We start from the raw sequence: 12,849 nt of genomic DNA, 5'->3' as shown, positions 1-12,849 counted from the left end.
CACTTAGAGAGGCCCAACATGCAGGGAGCGCCGTCACATGTTCTAGGAGCATAAATTACACATCTAAATTGTTGACTACCTATTATACTTTTGAAGGCCCTGGAGCACCAGGACAATGACACGTGGCACTGATGTGGCCCTGATGACAGATGGCACTAATACGTGGCACTGATGACACGTGACACTGATAACAGATAGCACGTGACACTGACAGGTGGCACTGAGGACAAATGCCACTGATACATGACACTGATGACAGATGGCACTATTATGTGGCACTGATGACAGATGGCACTTATACGTGGCACTGATGACAGATGGCACTTATACGTGGCACTGGGGACAGATGGCACTGGGGACAGGTGGCACTGACAACAGGTGGCACTGGGGACAGATGGCACTAACAGGTGGCACTGAGGGCAGATGGCAGTTGATTTTACTTTTTTTTGTAACTTACGGCTGCTGCAGCCGTTCACCTCTCCCTCTTCACATGCTGTCTCTGTGTGAGGAGGGGGAGCAGCGCTGAGAAATGATCTCATATGTTTACATATGAGATCATCTCTCATTGGACACGCTGATCACGCTGTAAATGGCTGCTGTGATTGGCCGTTTACAGCGATCTGCACAGAACTTCCCCGATGCATGCTCTCAGGAGCGCGCATTGCAGAAGTAAATAGGAGGATGTCCAGGGAAGGCCCCCCAGCAGGTAGCGTTCGCACTGTAGCCGTCTTTCGGCTATAGCATGGGCGGGAAGTGGTTAATAATGTCTGTATTATTATTTGTATAAACATCCCTAATGTTCTTATATTTCTGTGTCACCATCCAGTGGTTATTATGCATTTTATTTCAGCCAGCAAAAAACACATAATGGCCCCTAGGTGGCGCTGATCATATAGGAACTGCATATCAGATAAAATACAGCAATTTTCATTCTAAATGTGAGGATAATTGTCACAATGAAGATTTTATACACAGACCTCTATAAGGAGGAGATAGAGAAACAAATTCATTAAACGTGTTTCACATGAACATTGCCTTCTTGGCTGTGTTTCTCTCCTTATTATGATAAATCTTCTTATACGTTAAAATTAATTCGTACAATAGATTAACAATATGCCATTTTAACCACATCCAGCCGGCCTATAGAAAAATCACGGCCAAGTGGTGGCTCCCCTGTTCTGACTGGATGTCATATGACGTCTGGCAGAACAAGCCATTTGTGCGGCCCGATCGGTAGTGCAGGGTGTCGCTCCAACACACCGCATCTCCAATCACAGTAAAGATCCTATGACATAGGCTCTATTCCAGCCTTTCTCAACCTTTTCAACACAGAGGAACCCTTGAAATAGTTCTCTGGTCTCGGGGAACCAATGCTAAAAATTTGAAATCTACAACTCATGATACATTAGTGTGATGGTCAGTGGGAAGAATGATCCTTAGGCCGCGTACACACGGGCGGACTGTTGGCCCAACTGTGTTCATCAAACAATCCGACAAACAGTCCGCTCAAAATTTGCATGAACGGACTTGACCACACACGATGAACGAACAGTCCGCTGAAAGCGTGCGCGATGACGTGAACGGCACGTACGACAGGACTAGAAAAACGACATCCTATACACTGCAATGCAACCTTCGGCCGTGTAAACCCTTTCTGAGTATGCGCGATACTTAGTCCGTCCAACTTGCCTACACACGAGCGGACTGTCTGCTGAAACCAAGTTTGGACGGACAAAACCAAGTTTCAGCGGACTGTCTTACGGAAATTCTGAAAAACTTTGTTCGTCAGACTGTCCGCTGAAACTGTCCGCTGAAGCCCACACACGAGCGGACTGTCCGCTGAAACACTGTTCAGCGGACAAAGTTGGACGAACAGTCCGCCCGTATGTACGCGGCCTTACACTTGTGGTCATTGGGAAGAATTACCTCCTTACAGATAGCTAACAAGATCAATGGTGTGAGTGTGAACTTACCTGAGAGGCAGAAATCGCCCAATGCTGAAGGAACCCCTAGCAACCCCTGGAGGAACCCTAGGGTTCCACAGAACCCTGGTTGAGAATCACTGCTCTATACCTTGTGATCACAGCTGACCACAGCACTACTATGAAGAGCCTATTATCTGCTTTCCTCATTCACACTGACAGGGCATGAGTAGAGGAGAGATAATAAGCAGCTCTCCTGATGGGGGATCTGCACTGATAATCAGTGCAGCCCCTTTAGCGATGCTCACCAGTGCCCACCTGTGATGCCAATCAGTGCCTATTAGGGATGCCAATCAGTGTTCATTAGGGATGCCAATCATTGCTAACTGTCAGTGTCTCCTCCTCAGTGTTGCCCATTAGTGCCACCTATTGATGCCCATTAGTGCCCAACAGTGCTGGCTATCAGTGCCCATCAGTGCTGCATATCAGTGCCACCTAATAGTGCCCATAAGTCCTGTATATTAGTGCCTCCTCATCAGTGCACATCAGTGAAGGAGAAAACATATTTACAAAATTCTATGACAGAAACAAAGAAAAACATTTTTTTACATTTTTTTGTTTATTTACTTATTTGATTAGCAAAAAATAAAAACCCATTGGTGATCACATATCATCATAAAGCTCTATTTGTGGGAAAAAAATATAAAAAATGTCATATGAGTACAGTGTTACATGACGGCGCAATTGTCATTCAAAGTGTGACATCGCTGGAAGCTGAAAATTGGCCTGGCCAGGAGGGGGGTGTGCCCGCTATTGAAGTGATAAAGTGGAAGCCTAGCCTCTCACTCCTGCAGCTGTAGGTCCCATGTCCCAAGAGAGTGAACCCCTTCCCCCGACCATTCTATTTATCTGCTCACCCAGAATTATTTTTCTTTCCAGTCAGCTGGAACTTGTAGTTTGCAGCAGCATTGGGTCCATTGAAATTCCAGATTTCCAGACTACATGTTCCACAATCCCCTGCTTTCAGGATAGGATAGGATGTATAGGATTCTCTCCCTCTGCAGTCAGGAAGTGATGCAATAGTACCCATGTTGGGTACTAGGGTAAAGAAACTCAATGCAATCTTTGGTAAGGAGTGCCCCACAGTAGCAGAAGCAACAATATTCCAAAGTCCTGGGATGAGGAGTGCGGTATGAGGAGCCTGGAATGAGGAGTGTGGTATGAGGAGCCTGGAATGAGGAGTGTGGTATGAGGAGCCTGGAATGAGGAGTGTGGTATGAGGAGCCTGGAATGAGGAGTGTGGTATGAGGAGCCTGGGATGAGGAGTGTGGTATGAGGAGCCTGGAATGAGGAGTGTGTCTCTCCTTTTCTTACCACTATTCCAAAGTCCAAAAAGTTTAACTATTGCTACATCTAAGGAGCCTTGGGTGAGAACTCGATGCACACTGTAGACGTACTATTCATTATGTTGATAACCTTACCTTCTTTTGTTACCACTATTTAGAAGTCCAAGACATTTACCACAAGTTTGCTACATTTATATTTAAACTTTAAATTAAGATCATCTGATGACTCCACAAAATTATTAAATTCACTGGCAGGTCTGATCAAAAAGGGAAAAATATCATCTATGTACCTGTGCCAAAAAAATTACCTGGCAGTTACATAGACATACTGTATGTGTATCCTCATCATGTGGCATTTTCACCTTCATTGTCTTATTTTTTTTCAATAATCCAACTAGGAATTCTTCTAGTAGGTCATACGGGGCACTCTCCTCATCCAGTGCAGGAAGTCTATGTGATAAAAACAAACAGCAGCTTCACCAGATCCCTATAGTTCCCATATTACAGGTCTGAAAACGTTGCCCTTTAAAAGGCGGCTTGCAGCATTTGCGCCTACAGCAAGCTCCTTGAGTAGGATAACGTGTCCCGTGGACTCAATGTCAGTGGGGATACCCGCGATCGTCTCATGGAGATAAAGACCGTGGAAATGCTAATGTAAACAAGCATTTCCCCGTTCAGCCTAGTGACACTGTCACTGATCACAGCTCCCTGTAATCTGGAGCGGTGATCAGTGACATGTCACATGTAGCCACACCCCTCCACAGCTAGAATCACTCCCTAGAACACACGTAACCCCTTAACTGCCCCCTAGTGGTTAACCCCTTCACTGTCAGTGTCATTTGTACAGGAGTCAATGTATTTGTATAGCATTGATTGCTGTATAAATGACAATGGTCCCAAAAAATGTGTCAAAAATGTCCGATGTGTCTGCCATTATGTCACAGTCATGATAAAAATCGATGATCGCCGCTATTACTAGTAAAGAAAAAAACATAATAAAAATTGCATAAAATTATGCCCTATTTTGTAGATGCTATAACTTTTGTGCAAACAAATCAATAAACACTTATTGCAATTTTCTTTACCAAAAATATGTAGAATACGTATCGGCCTAAACTGAGGAAAAAATGTTTTTATATATATTTTTGGGGGATATTTATTTTAGCAAAGGTAAAAAATTTTTTTTTTTCAAAATTGTCGCTCTTTTTTTGTTTATAGCGCAAAAAATAAAAACCTCAGAAGTGATCAAATACCACAAAAGAAAGTTATATTTGTGGGAAAAAGGGATGTCAATTGTCAGTTGATGTCCTTGTCAGTTAAAGCGACGCAGTGCCGAATTGCAAAAAGTACTCTGGTCTTTGGCCAGCCATATGGTCCGGGGCTTAAGTGGTGAATAAGATCACCAAAGAGAAAACAGCTTAAATGTAGATATATTTATAGAAATCTGGCTTTTAAATATTGTTTTTTATTTTTTTTAGGTGGATTGATGAACAAAGTTTTTGGTCAAGGTGGTCTTCCTGAGCACAACTGATTCACCTTGGTGATGAGCCATATGAGTGTTCTGACTGAAAGGCTTTATTACAGATCACTGGAGGAATCACACAGGACCCAAGCCGTATCAGTAATCTAAATGTCATAACTGTTTTGGATAATCTTCATCATTGATCCAGCTTTTCAGAGTTCCTGATGAGACAAAGCCTTTAGAATAAAGTCAGATAATATCAGATACAGGATGGTTGGCACTGGAGAGAGGCAATTTGCATGTTCTTATTGCAAAAAAACTTTTACAGCAGAGCAAAATCTTATACAACACCAGATGATTTACACTGAAGGGAAACCTTATCAATGTTCTGAATGTGACAAAGCTTTCACAGAAAAGCATAGTCTTACAATACACCAGAGGGTTCATACTGGAGAGAAGCCATATCAATGTTCTGAATGTGGAAAAGCTTTTACATCAAAGTCACACCTTATCAGCCACCAGAGGGTTCACACTGGAGAAAAGCCCTATCAGTGTTTTGAATGTGACAAAACTTTTACATCAAAGTCAACGCTTATCAGCCACCAGAGGGTTCATACTGGAGAGAAGCCATATCAGTGTTCTGAATGTGACAAAGCTTTTACATTGACGTCAACCCTTATCAGACACCAGAGGGTTCATACTGGAGAGAAGCCATATAACTGTTCTGAATGTGGCAGAACTTTTACATCAAAATCAGAGCTTATCAGACACCAGAGGGTTCACACTGGAGAGAAGCCATATCAGTGTTCTGAATGTAACAAAGCTTTTACATTGAAGTCAACCCTTATCGGACACCAGAGGGGTCATACTGGAGAGAAGCCATATCAATGTTCTGAATGTGGAAAAGCTTTTATATCAAAGTCACACCTTATCAGCCACCAGAGGGTTCACACTGGAGAGAAGCCATATCAGTGTTCCGAATGTGGCAAAGCTTTTACATCAAAGTCAGATCTTATCAGCCACCAGAGGGTCCATGCTGGAGAGAAGCCATATCAGTGTTCTGAATGTGACAAAGCTTTTACAGTCAAGAAATTGCTTATCAGCCACCAGATGATTCACACTGGAGAAAAGCCTTATCAGTGTTCTGAATGTGGCAAAGCTTTTATATCAAATTCAGAGCTTATTAACCACCAGAAGATTCACAGTCTTCAGCTCCAGTATAAGGGGGATGTTAACAGGTAGCAGATAAGTTGCAATGAAACATCACATCATCACACAAGTTGGTATATAAGTAAAAATATATAATGCTAAAATTTGTGAGCAAATAGGAATGGAAAGGACAGATGTATTGAGTTTAGCTCTTATGTCTATCAGGCAAACACCTAGAAAGCCTTAGATGATTCTATCTTTTGAGTTATTTTTTAGACAACCAATCACTGAATTGTGTTTTCTCCATGATTCTCATCTTTCTGTTTTTTATGGAGCTTTGACTGAACATATATTACATTTTCATCATTCTCTAATCCAGGTGGATTATATGTTGTTTTTTTAGGACAAATTGGGCTTTAATTTGGTGGTAATGGTTATGGATTTCTCCTGATTTTTTATGTATCAAAGGAAAACTGGGCCAAAATAGTAAAAAAATAATCATGTTTTTAAATGTAGCTGTATATTTCTTGTTACCATCATAACTTACCACCAAAGAACAAACCAAAATTCATTTTCCTGCTCCTGACGATCGCAGTGATACCACATATATGTATGTTATTTCTTGTTTGTAAAACAAATCCTGCTTAAAATATAATGACCCTTGACCTTTTATTGATATTTTTTTCTTTTTTATTAATTTTACACACACTTTTTTTCTCTCTATGCAAGGAAAGACAAATATTCATTGTATATTTATCTCTCTCCATTCAGAGAGAGAAACACAAGGGGCTAGCTTCATAGTGACTGATCACTCGGTAGGAGCCAATCAGAGGCTACCACGGTGATCAGGTGACCCAGAATTGGAAATTCTCTCAGTCCCTGTGCTGGGAGCGCACTGTGCTGCACATTTCCAGCACAAAAGGGAGATATGAAAATAAGAAAAAAAGCCCAGGGCTGTGGGGGCCACATATTTGTGTTCATGACCACATGAAGGGGTTAAAAATGATTATTTCAGCTCTGATGATTGCATAAAATCCTCCAAACATCATATATTTTCTGAAAGCCGACACCAAAGAGAATAAAATAGAGATAGTTCCAATTTTTTTAATGTTACACAATATTAGAGCAAAGGTCTAGGAAAATATTGCTGTAAAAAATACTAAAGTGTTCACTTTAGTTGGCACAAATGCAATAAATTACCCATTTGGTAAAATCTTAAAAGATGGGGCTGTTCTAGGTAAATAGATACCCAACATGTCAAACCTTAAATTAGCGTGTGTCCGTGAAATGGTGACACACTCCAGTACCCTGTATTTTCCATAGTCCAGAAGGAGCTCTGGTGCTAGAACTATTTCCCTCACTCTGGCATGTGCAGTGATATGTAACGTGTATTGCAATCAGTGTTCTAGCACATAGGTGCCCCCGAAGCATGCATAGTGAGACACTACTACATGCGTAGTGAGTACCACATAGCATTTATGTGGAACTCGTGTCAAAATATAAAATATTGCATGGACTCAACATGCCTCTCAGCAAATAGCTTGGGGTGTCTACTTTCCAAAATGGGGTCATTTGGGGGTTTTAAACTGTCCTGGCATTTTATGCACTACATTTAGAAGCTTATGTCACACATCACCCACTCTTCTAACCACTTGAAGACAAAGCCCATGCTGGCACTTTTTGTTTACGTGAATTTTTTATTTTATTTTTTGCAAGAAAATTACTTTGAACCCAAAAACATTACATTATATATTTTTTTTTTAAATCAAAGACCCTAGAGTTTAAAATGGTGGGTGTTTAATTTTTTTTCACACAGTATTTGTGCAGCAATTTTTCAAAAACATTTTTTGGGGAAAAACACACTTTTGTTCATTTTAATGCACTAAAACACACTATATTGCCCAAATGTTTGATGAAATAAAAAAGATGATATTAGGCCGAGTACATGGATACCAAACACGACATGTTTTAAAATTGCGCACAAACATGCAGCCGCTGACATACTACATACATTTTAAAAAGTCTTTAAAAGCCTTTACAGGTTACCTGTTACTTTAGATTTACAGAGGAGTTACTTCCCTCGGTCTGACCTTCGTGGTGATACCTCACATGCATGGTACAATTGCTGTTTACATATGACGCCAGACCAACGCTTACATTCACTTTTGCGCGAGAGCAGGGGTGCTTTTTTGTATTTTTTATTTTTTTCATTATTTATTTTGCTCTTTTATTTTATTTTCAAACTGTTCCTTTCTTTTTTTGATCATTTTTATTGTTATCTCAGGGAATTTAAATATCACCTATGATAGCAATAGGTAATGACAGGTACTCTTTTTTGAAAAAAAATTTAGATCTCTCCTCTTCCCTCAGAGCATCTGACCACACCAAGAGCGGTGTGATAAAATGCTTTCCCAATTTCCCAATGGTGATGTTTACATCCGGCTTAGGTGCGGTCAAGCCCCCTGCCCGTGGGAGGAGAGTAATGTACCCAGACGTTATTCTGCCTGCCTATGCCATTCTGCCGCAGTATATCTGCGTGAGGTGGTCGGCAAGTGGTTAATAAGGGGACACTGAGAGCCATGACCGCTTAGGAAAGACCCTCTAGCGGGACAGTGCTCTTTTATCAGTTCTCCCCTAAATTCTCTAGTAACTAGTCTGTCCTTGATTGATATAGCCCTTCTAAAAGAAACATAGGGAACATTGGAAACACATTTCTGATTTTTCAAATCATCAGTTAAAATTGACCAATGACCTGGGATAATCGCTCTAATTTGTGCTGCTTTGAAAAGCATATAATTAGACGGGTTGTGTTACAACCAAAAGTCTGTTTGGAATGAGTTTTGAGAAGGAGATCATTGCGAGACTTAGTGGCCTCTTTGTTGAACGCTTTGTGTAAGCAGGACCGACTGTATCCCCTTTCCAAAAGTCTGTCTTGAAGTTTGGCTGCTTCCTCCCTGAAAAAGCTCTCATCAAAACAATTTATACAAAGGCGCAAATATTGTCCAAAGGGTATAGAATTCTTTAATGGAGTAGGGTGACAACTGTCTGTATACAGCACAGTGTTCCCAGCCATCTCTTTCCTAAACATTGTGCTGCACAGTCTCCCATCTACAGTTGAAGAGATCCGAACGTCAAGGAAGGTGATGGTGCTGAGGTCAAAGGTCATAGTGAATTTAGGTTTAGATTGTTAATATTGATCTGATCAAAGAATTGCGTAAGCATATCTTCTGCACCCTCCCAGACGATGAAGACATCCTCGATGTACCTGATCCATGTTTTAATATGGCCCACGTACTTAATGATGTCTACATCGCCTAGGAGAGACTGCTCCCATTCCCCAGGTACAGATCAGCATAGGATGGGGCACAACAAGTGCCCATCGCTATGCCCTGCACCTGGAGGTAGTGGGAGCCACCAAAAAGAAAAAAGTTGTTGTTCAAAATGAACTCGAGACCATTGAGGATGAACTCGTTCAATGCTCTATCATGGCGGGAGTCATACTGGAGTATCCTGCATATGACAGCCAGACCTTTCTCATTGGGGATAGAGCTATACAGAGCTTCTATGTCCAAAGCAACCAAAATGAATTTGCTTGTCAAGACTATTTCATCAATTTTTTGTAAAAAATGAATTGTGTCTTTAATAAACGAGGGCGGTGTGAGAACATACGGATCTAAGAATGAGTCAATTGTTCTACTTACGTTTTCAGAACTACTGCCATTCCCAGAAACAATAGGACGTCCTGTAGGATCACAAGGGTTTTTACGAATCTTTGGGAGGCTATAGAACGTGGCCACTCGAGGGTGTTCCGTTCAAATAAACTCCCAAAGATCTTTGGAAATGGTGCCTTGGCCATATACTTGATCAACAACCCTGTAAAAAAAGATTGTTTAATCTATCAATTTGTACAGAGGAAATACTCTTGTACCATGAAGAGTTATTCACAATTCTAAGGCACATGCATTTATGGTGGGAGTTGTCCATTACGACAGTCACACCCTTGTCAGAAGCCTTTATTATGATGAACTTATTTTTGATTAATTGCTCCAAGGCTGTATTTTCCTACACAGTTAGATTTGTGGGATTTTTTTTGGTAATGGTAATTTGCATATTTCTCACATTTCATAGTTTTTGCACTGTTTGGTTTGCCCTTGTGTGGTTTTGTTGCGTTCGCTCACCTTTTTCACTTTCCCATTGGTTTTTTCCATCTACTTCAGAACTGGCAAGATCCAGCTCTGTCCTAATTCAACTTTTTTCTCACACCTTACCCACCCCTTCCCTTTGCCTCTCTCTTCTGTCACTTATATTCACCCTTCTCACATTTTATTCCATCATTGTTTTATAGTCATTCACTTTCACGTTCACCTTTACTCTTTGTCCAGGATAAGTGATACCTTCTCTAATTCATGATTATTATTATTATTATATAATTCCACAGTGGCCCTGGGGATTGATTTTTGGGTTCTTGTTCCTGGTTCCCGGCCCCCCCTCGCCCTCCCCCCCTTGGTGGGGGTCTAAGTGCAGCCTCTTGTGGCCCCTTTTATTGGCTTTTTGTATTACCTTCTTCTGTGTGGTCGTCCGGGGGTCCTGGCTGCACAGCTGGGATCTTCGAGCAATCTCTGGGAACAGTACCTAGGAGGCGACCTTTACAGCTGTCAGTGTTAGTATTATTGTACATTGTTGTATAAATGTTTGAATTTTTACAATATGTTCTTTTTGTAGAGTTCTTTTACTATTTTCCCTCAGAAGAAGACCTCTACTGTGGTCGAAACGCGTCGGGGTTCCCCAGTATGACTATGTATACCTATATCATGCTATGTTGTTTATGTCCCTGTACGGTTGTATCACCATGATGTATGTGCAATGGCCTCATCCACAGAGCTCATGTTTTAAAAAAAGTTCATGCAATTGTATGATAATACTTTTTCAATAAAATGTATATATTTTTCTATTTCAATTTTTGTCTGCAACACAAAACCCCAAGGGGACATTTCTTTCTAATCTAATTGTGTATCCTCCACTTGATTGGCTCCCTTTGAAGGACTCTTTTGCCTCCCCTCCTAAACTATATTTACCAAAAGTATTGGGACGCCTGCCTTTACACACACATGAACTTTAATGGCATCCCAGTTTTAGTCCATAGGGTTCAATATTGAGTTGGCCCGCCCTTTGCAGCTATAATAGCTTCATCTCTTCTGGGAAGGCCGTCCAAAAGGTTTAGGAGTGTCTCTATGGGAATGTTTGACCATTCTTCCCAGAAGCTCATTTGTAAGGTCAGGCACTGATGTTGGACGAGAAGACCTGTCTCACAGTCTCCGTTCAAATTCATCCCAAAGGTGTTCTATCGGGCTGAGGTCAGGACTCTGTGCAGGCCAGTCAAGTTCCTTTACCCCAAAATATCTCATCTATGTCTTTACGGACCTTGCTTTGTGCACTGGTCCAAATCATTTGGTGGCGGGGGATTATGGTGCGGGGTTGTTTTTCAAGGGTTGGGCTTGGCCCCTTAGTTCCAATGAAGGGAACTCTTAAGGGATTAGCATACCAAGACATTTTGGACAATTTCATGCTTCCAACTTTGTGAGAACAGTTTGGGGACGGTCCCTTCCTGTTCTAACATGACTGCCGACCAGTGCACAAAGCAAGGTCCATAAAGACATCCATTACCCCTGTGTGGAGATGTCATTGGCACCTAAATGATTTGTTGCACAGATTTGAACCTACTATATCTCTTATGGGAAGCACATAAATCAGTCATTAGGGGCCTGCGCATTCAAGAAGCATCCACCATCATGAAAGTTGATTTATCATCCCAGCTCATTCTCCAACGCCAGATCTCAGAAACTAGATTGCAGGTGTCAAGATATGAAGACATATGCAACACATATCTGCATGTAACTCAGAGTTCCCCTTCAATATAAGAATGTAATTCTTTTTAAAATGTTTCTTTATTCTTTGTGTATTTCTCAAAAGTTTCCACACACATGTTGTTTGTGTATCCTGTTCTTTGGATAACATGAAATGTCCTGCCAGTAAGATGATAAAATATATTATTCCCAGAAATGATGTGAAACGTTTGTATGGAAAGTCCCTGTTTATAACAAACTTTACTGTTGTCATAATTAATCACTATCCTGTCAAATTAACCTTTATCTTGTTATTGTATTCTGGGTAAGATGACCATATGTAATGTGGGACCAATTATTATGGAATGTATTACATATTTTGTAACTTGGTTCTGTGCCCGCCATAAGCTGTAATGTTATCGTTTTCTTATAAAAAGCTGTAGCAGTTTGTATTTGGTATCACTCCCCTTGGAAAGGGGTGGTCCTCTGTACGGAGATTTTCTGAGTAAATATACATTGAGATGAATGCTACTTCGTAGATGTCCTTTATTTCAAGGCTGTACATAACAGTTGGTGACCCTCGGACGGTCTTCTTATCTGCAACCCCACCATCGGCTCTCAACCCACCACAGGAGGGACAACAAAGAGGCCTCAGGTGAGAAAACTTTTATTTCTCATTATTATAAAGTACTATCTTTCTGTGCGGTTTTGAGGAGCCGGGTGGGGCTTGTGGAATACAGAAGGTAACACCTTCCTTTTGATTTTATTGCATTCTGTCTATGTATGATTACTGAGAATATTAATGGTACCAGTTAAAACTTAAGCATGCAAAAGTACTTACTTGTCCTTCTTCTTACTCTCAGAAATGACAATGAATATAGTCATGTTATAAAGGGATGTGTAAAAATGCAGGTACCAAATTTCTATGAGTGAATAGAAGGTGGTAAATGTTGAATTTTTTGTGTGATTTTTTGAGAAACGTTTGTGGTCCTAAGGCGGATAGGTTTGCCTTCAGCGGATAGCCACAAATGGGTGAATGACCTGCTGTATGTTCTCTGGAATAGGGAGTTGAGAAAGGGACTAGCCTATTACCACTCAGAAAGGAGACGTCCTTCTGAGAGTAGAAC

The 12,849-nt window shown here is 41.0% G+C and overlaps 2 protein-coding genes across 2 annotated transcripts in view; one reads left to right on the top strand and one right to left on the bottom strand.

The window, feature by feature from the left end:
- Positions 1 to 12,849, bottom strand: part of LOC143956783 (uncharacterized) — a 312,193-nt gene that overhangs the window by 244,002 nt on the left and 55,342 nt on the right.
- On the top strand, positions 5,001 to 5,972 carry LOC143956829 (uncharacterized). Its single transcript, XM_077467004.1, has 2 exons — positions 5,001 to 5,392; positions 5,477 to 5,972. Exons 1-2 carry the CDS (start codon positions 5,001 to 5,003, stop codon positions 5,970 to 5,972), a joined length of 888 nt encoding a protein of 295 aa, XP_077323130.1.

Source organism: Lithobates pipiens, unplaced genomic scaffold (assembly GCF_037356315.1).
Source record: "Lithobates pipiens isolate NorthernLeopardFrog02 unplaced genomic scaffold, aLitPip1_a1.2 Scaffold_41, whole genome shotgun sequence".
Classification (NCBI taxonomy): domain Eukaryota; kingdom Metazoa; phylum Chordata; class Amphibia; order Anura; family Ranidae; genus Lithobates; species Lithobates pipiens.
The sequence above is the reverse complement of the archived record's forward strand: the minus strand, read 5'-3'. Positions and strand labels throughout refer to the sequence as shown.